Source organism: Patella vulgata, chromosome 6 (assembly GCF_932274485.2).
Source record: "Patella vulgata chromosome 6, xgPatVulg1.2, whole genome shotgun sequence".
In the NCBI taxonomy this organism is placed as follows: Eukaryota; Metazoa; Mollusca; class Gastropoda; family Patellidae; genus Patella; species Patella vulgata.
The window spans coordinates 70,058,011-70,073,802 of record NC_065884.2 but is presented as its reverse complement, the minus strand read 5'-3'; the positions used below and the strand labels follow the sequence as shown (position 1 = coordinate 70,073,802).

Genomic DNA, 15,792 nt, shown 5'->3' with positions numbered 1-15,792 from the left:
TTCGACTTGGCCGAGAAAGTTCATCCAGATTTTCCGGTGTGGTTCCCCCTTGTCAGTGGTGCAGAATGGAGAGCCTGACATGAACAGCTGTCTAGTCGTTCGGATGGTACGAAAACCGAGATCCGGGGTACACATTGGCGTGCATGTAAAAGACCCATTGACAGTTGGAATTCGATATAAGAGTAGGCCGTATGTGCCGCTGTCCAGACAAAATTTCCCTCATGGCACACTGTATGGCGTATGCCCGTCTTCATTAGCCCAGTTTAGGAGCAGAACAGTAGGACGTTAAACCCCATTTCGTATCATTTCATTTCTTCTAGAGAGAAAATATCTATTTAAATAAATAAAATCAAAGATGTCTGGGTGGGTGTTTATGTGTGCGCCCATCGCGCTTCTTGGCACAACCCACCACCATATACGTGGTATCAAATTAACCAGCGTGATCCCTGGTCACCCCCCCCCCCCCTCTCCCGGACACGCGCCTGTTTTTGTACCATCCGAACGGCTAGACACTCTCCCTGATCGACCACTGACAAGTAGATACCACACTGGAAAATGTCGAGGATTAACGTTCTAAAAGGGATCAAAACCCCGAATCCCCTGATGTTTAGCGAGAGAGAGAGAGAGAGAGAGAGAAATGTGGTTTAACGTCCACTCGACACAAACTAGGTCATTTTGGGACTAACATATGGTTTAATGGGGTTTTTTTTTCAATAATTCGCTTGCGCGTAGAGGTCTTTAGCAGTGGGAGGAAAGCGGGGGATCTGGAGAAAACCCACGAGGTTGGACCAGGGACCCTACTTCTTGTACAGTACAACCGGGGATTCGAAACCACGCCAGTTGACTCAATGACAGGCCTTATGATACACGCGCACGTGCTAACCATTCGCCCCCCCCCCCCCACCCTGAGCCCTTATTCACGAAAACTTAAACTAAGATAAAATCGAAATTTTAAGAAATACTGCAACTTCATTGGATATATGCAAATTGATTTTACTGGTCAGCCAATCGAATTGCAGTATTTCTTAAAATTTCGATTTTATCTTAGTTTAAGTTTTCGTGAATGAGGGCCCTGATGTTTAGCGAGTCAGCGCCTATTAACTGGGCTACCATCAGTGGAAATAAAATGTGGCCACGTTTTGATATAAATTATATGAACCAATGACATTTTTTCCTTCTAGTTGTTAAAAGAGTAAGTGGTGCGGAAAAGTAGGGCGATATTCGACCCATCCCATTAATACCAAACTAAATTATGAATACGCTCAATATGCGGTTAATAATGGGAGGTAACTCCATTTTAGACACCTTGTCCCTCTAAAAAAAATATGGATGTGAATATAGACGTCAAGACTGGATTAAGCTTGCTTCTGGCCCTAACTAAAAATCAGTGTCCAAAACCGGATGACTTTCAAGTGGTGATAAAAAACGAATTTTACTTTCTTTTATTTGAATGCAGCGAATTTGTCGGGAAGTTACTCGACTTTGTCATTTTTCAGGCATCGATCAATATTTGTTTCATCAATTTTTCGGGAATCCTAAATTATTTAAATTTAATAATGGATTAAATTTGAAAATATTTAAATTCGGGAATCATCACAATCTGATTAAAACACAGATCCTATAATTTTCGTTTTTTAATAGTTCAAAATTTCGTTTTACTTGTCTTTACTACACTAGGATCTGGAAGGAGTTGTTACATAACCCGCGTTCTGGATGATGTGAGGGATGAGCCAATGAAACGGTCTGTTACCGCGAGTTTTTGGCGAGAGGTGCACGGAACTGTGGGTAACCCACTAGAAACATCAACGTTGATTAGTTATAATCCAATGTCTGACATCACAGGGTCAATAGTCGCTCGTATTACCTTTGACGTACCTTCCACTACAACTGGTCAGATCTTCATAGTAGAGGCCATCGAAAGTATAAAAAAAAAAACGAAACGAAATATAGATCCGTATTTTAATTAGACTGGAATCATCATTACTTGTTTCCGTGTCTGCGGGCGAACGACTTTGCAGGCCGCTCCGTGGACTCTAAACGAGATATTTTTCGGGCATCAACATTATTGTTTCGTCTTTGTTTTGGGAATTTAAATTTCTGGTATCCGGTGTATGCACTGCAACAGTCTAATTGATTGGTTGATTGACTGGAATTCGGGAGGGCAATGCGTGGGATTTCGGTTGAAAACCAGTTAAACCACATAAATAGGCCTATATATTGCATGGCTAAATCTATTTGTTAAGGCCGGCTAAATTTTCGCCAAAGTCCCGGAGATGTAGGCCTACATGTATAAAAGCATAGGGCGCATGATTGTTGGCGAGATTGTAGGTTAGGGTTTAGGTAAGCATTAGGGCTAGGTCCAGGGTTAGGGTTAGGGATAGGATTAGCGCTAGCCCTAGCCTTTGATCAAACCTGAAGTTGGCCTTATCAACTAATATTGCATGTACTCGGGGGCTGGAATGGCAGGAAAACGCGTTTGCGGCTGTCTACGTTTTAAAAATTTTCTCCCGACGTTATATACGGTTCACTATAAAAGCAATAGAGAGAGAGAGAGAGAGAAATGGGGTTTAACGTCCACACGACACAAACTAGGTCATTTCGGGACTAACATATGGTTTAATTTTATTTCAATAATTCGCTTGCGCGTAGGGGTCTTTAGCAGTGGGAGGAAACCGGATATAAAAGCAATAACTAAATGACCTAATTGTATTTTATTAATAACATAAAACTCATTGTGACAAAACTTACAGAATGAACATAATGGATAAACATTGTTAACATTGTTAAAATTTTATTGCAGGCAAAAAACATGGTTACATATAGCGGTACAATCATCCATAATGGGGTGTAAAAATCACACGGTAAAAAAAAATATATAATATTGATCAAAAACATTCGAGAAAGAACTGAGACAGCTCTTATATTGAAGCTTGTTGACAGATTTAAAAAAAAACATATCCCTCTCTCAAGCACTTGTAGCGCCATCCTTTGATGCTAAGCTCCGAACAGCACACATAAGGCCCCTCTTATAAAACGCTCTTGGATGAACTTGTGTCTAGCCGTGTGCACTTTAATCGAGACACACGTGGGTCATGTTGATCTAGTCTTCATAACAGCCAGCCATACACGCCTAAGAAAACTTTTTTGATTGGATGAAGAAATCGAATCGGAAGTTGTGTAACATTCGGAAACCTTATTAAAACTATTTCCGGTTTATCGAAGCCTCCCAACAAAAATTGACAGACTACAGTGATTTACCAAATACTAAAATCTTCATAAAAAGTCAACATAATGTCGGAGGGGTTAGTGTGGAGTGTTAAAAATGGCGACTTAAACGAAGTGAAGAAACTTCTAGAAGCCGAGGTTTGTACTTGAAGTTGTGTGATATCCAGAAAAGTGATGCCGACTGACTCGATTCTTGATTTTTTTCTCCTTTCTTTAGACTAGCACTACTTAGCAAGGGCACTAGTTCTCCACTAGGTTACTAAAGAAACCAAATAGAGCATTGTATTATAGGCCAAGAGTATCCAGTAGGCTACTTGAAATCTAGATCAAAGGATAGAATCTAACAGACATTGCCTGAATATAGAGGGATGCTGATGATGTGATTGTTGTTAAATTATAAAAATAAAAAAGTAAAACCTTTAAAATTAAGGCAGTGGATATTTAACCGTATACGGCGCTTTACTTTATTTACTATTTTGCCGTACACTTCCGTTTAACATGCGCAGTTCTCTGATACCTGGACTTAGCAGTTTTCACTTTGGCAATGCCGTCTGACATTAACCCAAACCCAAAACCTAACCCTAACCCTAACCCAACAGTTCTATTTGTTTTTTGTCTATCATTGCTTCTTTTTCTGTTTCTTATAAAGGAACGAAATAGCCATACTTGAATTTCTATGGTAGAAACTGGAGAATTATTTTTAAAAGAAAATAAGATAATAAATGTAAATTGTAGAAAAGCATTTAGAATATTATTCTATTTTGGTCGAGGGCGCATTTCTGTGAATTTTAATTAAGTACTAAGACTGTCAGTGGTTTATATTTTTCCCGTAAAATTGTGCTTCCGCGCCGAACTTGAAAGACGAGTTACCAAAATGGCGGAATATATCTGTACTTTCCGTCATTTTGAATCAGAAACGATGTACGGTAAAATAGCGTAAGTAGATACTTTGCCGTATACGGTTAAAAATATCCACTTCATATAATTAAATTAAGTTTCTCAAGTGATACAAGTAATGTTAAATTATTTTGTTTTTACCAATTGTATGATTAATTTTGTTTTTAAAAAAAAAAGGAACAAAAAGTGTGAGAATTATTTTCATTGATGTCAAAAATATGTGATGTCATTGATTAGACGCGTCATAGATGCATAATCTCGCTTGGGCAAGATTTGGTAAGGTGACGTGCGCGTTGCCAGTTTTGCCCAGTGTATCCGGTTCCAGTGTGAATTTTTTTTTAATCAACCGTCTGTCGGTGACAGTTTTAGTTACGCTCCTGTATTACCGGAAAAGAGCTTTTGCGATGTATTAGAGGTTCGCTCTAAATTAGATAATTTTGTTTCATTTGAAATTCCAAATTGTTAAGAAAAAATAAGGATGAGAATTAATTTCATTGACGCTATACGTATATGTTTGATAAGTTACATAATCTTGCTTCGTTTTGACGAGATTTGATTGAGGAGAGATCGGCTAACTCTGACGAAGTTGTCATGTGGTTTGCCTGTTTTGCCTAGAGTATCCGGTTTTGGTCTGAATTTTCTTTAAGCCATCACTCAGAGAGTTTCAGTTACATTCCTGTGTTTCCGGAAAAGAGCTGTTTCTTTAGTGCGATGCTTTAGCATTATACTATTACTATTGCTCGACATCAATCAAAAACGTATATTTTGTAATGTACGTGCGTAACAGTGGCTCAGCAAAGAATTTGAAACATAAATTTGATCTCAATATATTATGTGATGAAAAGTAATGTTATTTTTATTTATTTGGTCTTAAGAGTAGGCCATAAATGTAGCACCGCTGTCTGGGCAAAATTTCCCTCATAGAACACTGCATGGCATGTGCCCGTCTTCATTAGCCCAGGATAGGAGCAGAACAGTAGATCGTTAAATCAATTTCATTTGTTTGTTTTCTAGTATTTATCAAGAAATGATAAACACTATTGAATCCTAGTCAAAACACCTCTCACTGCTCTTTAGCCCCAGTAATAAACAGTAAATGAATTTCGTAGAATTGTGACCTGTGTATTTACGGTTGAGTTATTAAATGCATCAAGTAAGATATAGTTATGTGGTTAGCACATGTGTGCTGTATCATAAGGTCAGTCATTGAGTGAACTGGCGTGGATTCGATTCCCCAGTTTTACCTCATGGGTTTTCTCAAGGTCCTCTGGTTTCCTCCCACTACTAAAGACCCCTACGCGCAAGCGAATTATTGAAATAAAATTGAACCATGTGACCTAGTTTGTGTCAAGTGGATGACCCCATTTCTCTCTCATTGTTCAGGTAACTTATATACCTTCTAACTAAGATAAAGTTGGCCGACTTTGACACTTCTGGTTATATTACAATGTAGGCTACAATTAAAACATTCTATGTGTAATTTTACTATAGAAAGTATTTAAAAGGACAATATTGGTGCCAGTCATTATCACACATGTGATAGAGCTTGTTAAACACATTCCAAATATAATTTTAACACAGAGATCATTGCTATGATAGCTGAGTAATACAGGTTTCCCGAATCGGAAGTGACGAACGCCAAAGGAAAACACGAGTCATCTCTCTATATAACTGACTGATGTGACAAGTGATAACGGACATACGGGCAAATTTCTGCTTACTAATAATTCCTTCGAAGACCACATCACATCAGTCAGTTATATAGAGAGATGACTCGTGTTTTCCTTTGGTGTTCGTCACTTCCGATTCGGGAAACCTGTATTACTCTGCTATCGTAGCAATGATCTCTGTGTTAAAATTATATTTGAAAGTTAAGCAAATCTATTGTCACAAAATGCCCTCAAAAGATGACCTAATATTAGGTAAACCTGGGTGACTTTTATGCTTTACTTTTATCCTGTAGCTTGATGAAACATTGTAGTGTAATAAACTATATATAGCAATTGTCATCCGTAAATAGTTTGGGGGGTTGTAGGCTGTTCCTTAAATTCAAGTCAAAATCAGCCTTGGTACACATTTGGGCTGGTGTGTTTGGTGGGGGGGGATGTCTAATGCTTGCGCTTTAGAATATAAAGTATGTTGCTAAGTCAGGTGGCATGGATTTGATTCAAAACTTGTTTGTATGTACCCAACTTCATGGATTTTCTCCAGATCCTTTGATAAAGACATGTAGGTGCAAGGTACATGTATATATATTGAAGTAAAATTTTATAATATGCTAGTCCTAAAATGACCTAGTTTGTGTTGAATGGATGTTAAATCCCATCCCCAAATGAATGCCCCTGTTGCTAATTAAGTATTATAGCTTGTGTGATTAGGGGTTAGACAATCATTGTATAAATTCTGTGAAATTGTAATTTTGGATCTTTGGAAACAATGGGACAACGGATGAAATTAGTGTTGTATGTATACTATAACTAACAGAACACAGTTTTTATGGGATACATTCCGATACAATCACTAGTTTTATTCTAAAAGCACGACGTTTCAACAAGTATTTACTTATCGTCGTCATTGTGCTTGATAAAGATAAGAGGATACTTGTCGAAACGTACTGCTTTTAGAATAAAACTAGTGATTGTATCGGAATGTATCCCATGAAATCTGTGTTCTGTTAATGTGTTTCACAATCGCTAAATGCCACTTAAAGATTATACTATTACTAGTTTTATTCATTAACTGAATTCCTGTCTAAGTGATGTATATTAACCAAGTTATTTTTAAATATTAATCTTCTTCCTGGTATATATGTAACTAATATTGTTGAATAAACTGATTACTCAATACTACCGGGTTTCCTCCGGTAGACGCAAGCTAAATCTGCCTATTGCAGTCATTCTTTAGGCCTGAAATGTTATCTAAATTATTAATTAGACATTAATTAACTTATCCAGACCATAATCAACTCTCGATGCCAGAGAATACTTGTCGAAACGTTGTGCTTTTAGAATATAACCAGTGATTGTTTCCCATAAAAATTGTGTTGTGCTAATTAATGAATTAAAATTGTACAATATGTTAGTCCCAAAATTACCTAGTTTGTGTTGAATGGATGTTAAACCCCATCCCCTAGTATCTGCTCCAGATGTAGTCTTTTGTCACCAGCCTGAAATAATAGGTCGTCTGATTAGCTGTCAATCAATCATTGTGAAACATTCTGCCAAATTTGTAATTTTGACGCCTCGGAAAAAGTTGGCAATATTGATCAAATTAGTTTAAAGGGACATTATGGGAGATTGGCTAATGAGCTGACAGTTCTCGCTATAATAGTTAAAAACTAGATAATGTAAAGGGAATTTACTGAAAATTTCAATCAAATTGATTCACTCTGAACCGAGAATTTAGCGATTGAATTTTAGGCCTAGCCTTGATCATCATTACTAAAGTCGGTAAGATACAAAACATAGTCTCAGTTATCAGTTTTTGGATTTAATCATCAATGAGCATTCAGTCAGATTCAAATCTAGTAAATATTGCAGGCTTTGATGTCATCGAGGGTTGATTATGGTCTTGTTTTGTAAATAAATCTCTAATTTATAGAAAATTATCAGGCCTAAAGAAATACCTGCATAAAGCAGATTTAGCTCTTGAATAATGTATGTTTAATACATGAAGGCCTACTGTAACTACTTTAATTCATACACTAAACTCTAAGTGGTGTATTACTGTATAATAACAAAGTTGACTGCCATTTTTAAACAGTGATCTTCTTCCTGGTTGAATACACTTGTACAGTTAAATATTGTTGAATAAGCGGATTATGGCTTAATCTATTTGTTAAGGCCGGCTAAATAAGGTTAGGGCACGCGATTGTTGGCGAGATTGTAGGTTAGGGTTAGGATTAGCGCTAGCCATGTTTACATCTCGTGACCTTTGACCAAATTTAAAGTTGGCCTTATCAATTGGGAGCCATGGTGGTTAAGTGGGTAAGATGCTGGCTCGCTAGCCTGGAGGTCGCAGGCTCGATCCCTGCATTGGCCGAGAAAGTTCATCAAGATTCTCCGACGTATCTTTCCCTTGTCTGTGGTGCAGGACGGAGGGCCTGACATGGACAGCTGTCTAGTCGTTCGGATGGGACGGAAAACCGAGGTCTTGTGTATACATTGGCATGCACGTAAAAGATCCCTTGGCAGTTGGGATTTAATATAAGAGTAGGCCATAGTGCCGCTGCCCGCCGTTCAAAATTTCCCTCATACTTTGAGTCATAGCACACTGTATGAAGTATGAACGTCGTCATTAGCTCAGTCAGAGCTGTACAGTAGGAGTAGCAGGATGTTAAAACCCATTTCATTTCTTTTTTTGCCGTCTCAGTTAGATCTATCTAGTACACTGTATGGTTTATGTCAGTTTTCATTAGCCCTGTCGGCGCAGAACAGTAGGACGTTAAACCTCTTTTCATTTCATTTTTTGCCTTCTCAGTTAAATCTATCTAGTTCTCAACAATCAAAGGGGGGTTGGATGGTCGAATGGTTAGCATGTGCGCGCTGTATCATACGGCCTGTCATTGGTGTGGTTTCGAATCCCCGGTTGTACGTGACAAGGAGTAGGGTTGCCTGTCCAACCTCATGGGTTTTCTCCAGGTCCTCCGGTTTCCTCCCACTGCTAAAGACCCCTACGCGCAAGCGAATTATTGAAATAAAATTAAACCATATGTTAGTCCTGAAATGACCTAGTTTGTGTTGAGTGGAGTTAAACCCTATTTCTCTCTCTCTTCCTCTCTCTCAACAATCATCACTACCGACAACAGTGTAGTGAGTGTACGTTTACAATGGCATTTGGTGAGTTCAGACTAACACTAACAACAAATAAATAGTTTTTATTTTTCAATTTAGCTGCCGAGTTTAAATTTATTTTGGCAGCATGTGTTATCTTTGTGTCTAGACTAAAACAATGTATCAAGGCTAGCACACACTTAATGTGAATCATAAAAACTATTTCTTTAAATTTTCTGTCAGGCAAACACAAGGAAAATAGTTTTTATATATACATGTAGCCCAATTTAATAATGTGATTGTATATTGCCATCACCCTGTCCATCAGTTTGTCGTCCACTATTGCTTAGGGGCATTCTAACAGCTAAATTAAACATTTATTTTTGAGTCGATGAAGCCTAATGATTTTCAAAAATTCATTACTGAGCAAGATCTAATGCAGTGGTTCTCAACCTTTTTTTGCTAAGGGCACCCCAGGAACACATGAAAAATAACGGCACACCTGGCTAAATATATATGAGAAATATCTGGATTTTGTAAAATAAAAACATGGCAAGTCAGACGTCATACAACCGTAGACAGAGACTAGTCATAGACACATAGAAGAACTAAAACTACATAAAGACAAATGCAGCTTTTCAGTAGACACCAGTGAATACTCAATTGGGGTCACGTGGTTTTTCCCATTTTCTAAGTGTGCCGTTCAAAATTCCGCGGCACACTTAGGATCAGTTGCCGCGGCACACTGGTTGACAATCACTGATCTAATGGATGCTCTATAGGCTCAAGTTATCATCTGATTGACTTCCAATGTATTTGTAATGACTGTATGCACAGTCACTTGAGATGAATATGTTAGTTGATTTTCTGTCAGAGTTATGGCCCTTGATGACTTACAAAAATTATTTTGTGGACACTCCAGAGGCTCAATTTATTGTTCGATTAATTTGAAATGTATGCACAGTTACATTAGATGAAGATGTCTTTTGATTTTCTGCCAAAGTTATGGCCCGTTGATCACTTAAAATAAAACCTTGTCGACACTCTAGAGACTCCAGTTTTCATCCGATTGGCTTGAAATTGATGAGCAGAGTTTATGTTCAAGATAAAAAAGTGTAATGATTTTCTAATAATTACTGTTGGATTTATCTTCCTTGATCTGTAAGAGAAAAAAAATAAAATCTGGACGTTCTAGAGGTTAAAGTTATTTTCAACGATTACTAACAGGTATAACTTGAACACCAGTGGAGGTTTTGTTTATGTTAAGAGCTGGGAAAAACTAGAAGTCTGTCAAATTTTATCTATTTCTGATAATTACTACAAGGGTTATTGTCCTTGATCAGTTTTATTGTATTTTACATGTACATGTACAGGTTAATGCTTCTACCACCTGACAACATTGACCGCGTGGTTTCGATTTCCAGGTTGTACGTGACAAGGAGTAGGGTCGCCTGTCAAACCTCATGGGTTTTCTCTGGGTCCTCCGGTTTCCTCACACTGCTAAAGACCCCTACACGCAAGCTAATTATTGAAATAAAATTGAACCATATGTTATGCCCGAAATGACCTAGTTTGTGTGGAGTGGCTGTTAAACCCCAATTCTCTCTCTCTCTCTCTCTCTCTCTCTTTAATTTTGGCCTTTTCAGACTTAAGCTTCAGGGATGTACCAATATTACTGTATCATATTTCGCTGGTTTTCTTCAAGGAGAGAGCCGAATGGAGTTTAACGTCCATTCAAAACTGCAGGGCATACCGAGGATGTGTTAGTGTATATATTATGTAGTGAATAATAAATTGTACGGAATTGTATTTTTTTCAGAAAGGTATAATCAATAAAGATGTATCTGGACGTAAACCTCTACATTTTGCAGCAGACTATGGACAATCAGAAATCGTTGAATATCTCATCAAAAATGGTGCTGATGTCAACGTAAGTTTTATTTATTAGTGGGTTTATTTCGGAACGATTTACGTATTAAATCTACAAGGAATCCATGTGTAACCATGGAGTCATTATGATTTATTACATATTTTGTTAACTGCACATGCCATTTACTATGTTTTTCATTTAAACTATTGCAGTTTGAGGGTATTTAACTCATTCAAACTACATAGAATGTGGTTTTGGAGTACATGTATCTACCTTATTTAATATAGTATTTCAGATATTTAATTCATTCATGCAATGTGATTGCGGGCTATTTAATTAATTCATTCTAATGACTTGTAAAGTGGTTTGAGAGTATTTAATTAAATTACATACAAAATATTTTTGGTTATTCAATGGCTGTATTCAATGATATTTGCTTGTATTTGCATGTTGTTATAGAATAAAACTACATAGATGTATAATGGAGTTTTGGGGTATTTAACTCAAAGCTGTCCTGTCCTCTCTCCCAAGGCAGGGGAAAACACAGATGTCAGTTCTTGCAGCTTATTTTTTTTTGTATTTGATTATCCTTTTGACTATATAATATATGAATTATATAAACTGTTTCAGGCATGTGATATTCATGGTATAAGTCCTCTACTAGCTGCGGTATGGGAGGGTCATAGTGAATGTGTTAAAATTCTCTTACAAAAGGTAAAATATGAACTAACACCTTTCCTCCAGATGTTGAGAGCTACATTTGATAAGCCAATCAGCATTGATGTCTCTAGTAGGATACACACAGTTCTGTGCATCGCATGCCAAGAATTCGCTGCAACACAGACCATTTTATTGGCTAATCCCTCACATCAACCAGAATGTGGGTTATATAACAACTCTTCCAGACAAGTAAAACAAAATTTTGAACTATAAAAAAAACGAAACGAAATAGGACCTGTGTTTTAATGAGATTGCTGTCTCTCCCCCCCCCCCCCCCCAGTCCATATGTTTTTAAAACAAACTTTGCATTATTCTCTTACAGGGTGCAAAAAAAGATGGCAAATCTCCGGATGGAACATCGTATCTAGATTGTGCTGAAAAACAGGAAATTAAGGACTTACTGAAGTGAAATTAAGTGATCTAGAAAAAAAAGACAAAATGGATGTGATCTTTACAAAATGAAGATAGTCGAATTTGTTATTTTACTACTTTAAGACTTCCAATCATGTGTATAAACATTTGCTTCGTGAGGGTTTAGTAACTAGTGATTTCTGACCATTTGTCATGCAACTCTCACTATATATATTATATGTATATATTATCATTTATACGGGCCTGGAAATAACGGTTTAGATGTACCGAACAAAATGTCAGGCACTAATGAAAAAGTACCCGACATTTTCAACTTAGTGCCGGACATGTATTAATAATATCAATAAAAGAGATAAATCAGTGCCGGACAAAATGACAGGCATCAGAGGTTTAGTGCCTGACAAAGACTGAATCTCTGTGCCTGACATTGTCTGTGACAGGTGCCTTATTTCCAGGCTTGCATTTGAAGCATGGAGGGGGGGAATATTGCAACCCATTCAGCCTCATATAGATAGATTATTAATGAACATAGGGGTACCGGTATTTCAAGTATTTTAGTTAAAAACTTTATTTATTTATGATAGTGAATCGAACAATTGGAAATGGAGTCAGCTGATTGGGCGTAAACAAGTACCACCTTACTACAATCTGATTACAATACAGATCTATATTTCGTTTCGTTTTTTTTATACATTCGTGTGGTCTACACTACATGAAGTTCTGACATCAGGGGTCATATGTGCAGCTTTTGAATCTATAACGTCATGCATTTGATTAACCAATCAGCATTGATGTTTCTAATAGATTACCCACAGTTCCATGCAAAACACGCCTAAAGCTCGCCTTGACAGACCGTTTCATTGGCTAATCCCTAACATTATCCAGAGCACGTCAATGATAACAACTCTTCCAGATCCTAGTGTATTAAAACGAAATTTTGAACTATAAAAACGAAATGAAATGGGATCTGTGTTTTAATCAGATTGGGTATTTTCGCAGTTTGGGGTCAGTCGGATTAAAAAGAGTCTTCTCAAACGATTTAAGTAAAGAGATTTGAAGTGGCTCTGTTGAGAAATATCTCTGATCCAGAAACAACAATTTAGTGAAAATTATAAGTAGCTCTGACCTATTTTGACGGTATCCCTTCCTGCAGTACATGCCATAGAATGATGACAGATTTTCAATTCATCTTTGTCAATACTGAGAGTAATTGAATCATTTTTTGACAAAAATTCGGTTTCGATATTCAACTTTGTGAAATGACGATCATAGACTGTAATCCCTAAATGGCTAAATCTATTTGTTAAGGCCAGCTTAGTTTCTGTCAAGGTCGCTGAGATGTAAATAAAGTTAGGGCACATAATTGTTTGCGAGATTGTAAGTTAGGGTTAGAATAAGCTTTGGGGCTAGGTACGGGTTAGGGTTGGGATTAGAGCTAGCCTTGTTTACATCTCGTGATATATGACGAAAAATTAAGCTGGCCTTGTTAATTAGCACTGACCATCCATGAATGAATTATTTCACTGATCTTATTTCACACATCCTGGCTTTTCCCCTCGTATTCTAACCCAAATTATAATTTTGTTATTGAGTTACATGTACATGTATATTAGAGTAGAAATTAATTGATTTGTTTTTGCTTGATATTGAGATTATTGTATTAATTTATTTCTATGATTTGAATGGCTTAATTAAGGCGAGTGTATTTTGTTTTGTTCTGTCTCAAATCTCGCTTCTCGAGAAACCAGTATACCATGATGATGCTTAACTCTCTCTATAACACCTGATATCACTTCCTGTATGAGAAATTCATATAGTTAACATTATATTAATGATCATGTTTAAGATATATTACAAAACTTCCATTGATAATGTGTAACTCTTTCTAAAGCACCTGATACTGTCTGAGAATTTCACGTAGTTAACATTAATGATCATGTTTATGATGTATTGTAAAACTTCCATTTTTTTAACGAAAATCTTTTGGTAAATTCTGTTTATAATTTCATACGTTTCTATAAAAGTAATAAGTAAAACATCCATACTGTTCATAAAATTTTTGGTTCAAGAAACTTTTTTATAACAATGTGAAAAATATTATGTATGTGTTGTACATTATGTGACATCTTTAGTGCTTTTTATCTTTCGCTACTAATTACTAGCCCGTCTTCATTCGCTGTTAAGATGTAGAAAAATAAGACGCTAAACTCCTGTTTACATGTATAAACTAATTTACTAATTAACTCTTGTGACTGCCATTTTTGTTTCTGTGAAGTTTTATAGCATGTACTACACCCTAAAACTTATATTTCATTGAAAACCAAACCACTTTCAATCCTGGATATGATGAATTATGTCAAAATTTCTGGCACTATTGAATGTTGTATCTGACATTTTGGGCTGTCCAAAAATATTGCTGTATAGATATATTGCAATACGATCGATCGTCCGCGATACACTGTATCGATAAATTTTTGCCGTATCGATATTTTTTTTTAAACAAATGTTAGCTAGACTTCATTAATCAGTCATATTATTTATATTAGGCTTGGCAGTAAACATTAGCCTAAGTCTGCTAAGCCAAGACCAAGCTTGTAAAAACAAATAAAGTGAAAATGTGTATTCACATTGTCAGTCATATTATAAGCTTTGCAGTAAACAATAAAACTATTCAAAATAAAACTGTGCTTTGTGATAAACCCTGACTTTATCGAAGTATTGCAATACGATTTTTGGCGCAATATACAGCCCTAACATTTAAATTTATATCAAGAGACCAAATGATGCAGAACAAAATGACAGTGAAAAAAGGAACCGTACCTGACAAAGCCTGAAGTTGTGGCTGACATTATCAGTGGAAAGTGCCTTATATTTCCAGGCTTGGGTTCCTTTTTTTCACAAAATTGTAACACAAGGAATGCTAATGATTTTATTACCAATAAATACCAATGTTCACGTAATTCCCAGTCCAGTGAAAAATATCAATTTTCAGGGGCCAACACTAATAAAAGGACCAAAATTCACTTTGAATTTGAAAAGTCCACCACATTCTGATCATGTGTTAAATGAAAATGAATTATTGACAGGCCTGGAAATAACGGTTTTAGATGTACCTGACAAAATGTCAAGCACTAATAAAATAGTACCTGACATTTTCAACTTAGTGCCGGACATGTATCAATGATATCAATAAAAAAGACAAATCAGTGCCGAACTAAATGACAGGCACCAGAGGTTTAGTGCCTGACAAAGCCTGAATCTCTGTGCCTGACATTGTCTGTGACAGGTGCCTTATTTCCAGGCTTGATTATTGAATTGCTAGAAATAAATGTTGTAAGAAGTTTTAAGCTTATTTATAAATGTACTGTATATGTGCATGTTGTATACCTGAAGACGTAAGAGGCCAGCCTATTTTTTAACAAATTTATTTGCAATAAATCATTAAAAATGTCTTGTATTTTTGTAAGTGGGGTTGGGTGACCAAATGGGTTAACTTGTGCGGGTCAGATCAGTCATGGCGCGAGTGGACGCGGTTTTGATTGCATGCTTGTATGTGACTTAGGGGATGCTCGATTCACAGTCCAGAACGTCCCGAATTGCAATCGAGTAACACAGAATTCAGTTCTGTCAGTCCCGATAATGGAGGTGGTGTGAGTAGAATTGTGACGTAATTAAACACAAGGAATATGTTTCGGCTGCATGGTTGGTTATCACTATTTTTGGGATTGAGAGAATTCAATTCCGGAACGTTCGATCGAATACCCCTCGTGGATTTCTCCTGTTCAACAGGTTTCCTTGCACTGCTAAAGACCCAGCAAATTATTGAAATAAAATTGAACTATGTTAGTCCCAAAATGACTAACCCCATTTCTGTCTCTCCCTGTATTCACCCCTGTCCATCCATGATTTGTTTGTGGACACTCTGATTTTGACCAA

General features: G+C 36.7%; 1 protein-coding gene across 1 annotated transcript; it reads left to right on the top strand.

Annotated features, from left to right (window-relative positions):
• The first annotated feature begins 3,120 nt into the window (after positions 1–3,120).
• LOC126824557 (myotrophin) lies at positions 3,121–15,038 on the top strand. The gene is made up of 4 exons (XM_050553794.2): positions 3,121–3,363; positions 10,714–10,824; positions 11,395–11,478; positions 11,807–15,038. The coding sequence occupies exons 1-4, from the start codon at positions 3,292–3,294 to the stop codon at positions 11,891–11,893; spliced, it is 354 nt and encodes a 117-aa protein (XP_050409751.1). The 5' UTR covers positions 3,121–3,291; the 3' UTR covers positions 11,894–15,038.
• Positions 15,039–15,792: the final 754 nt, after the last annotated feature.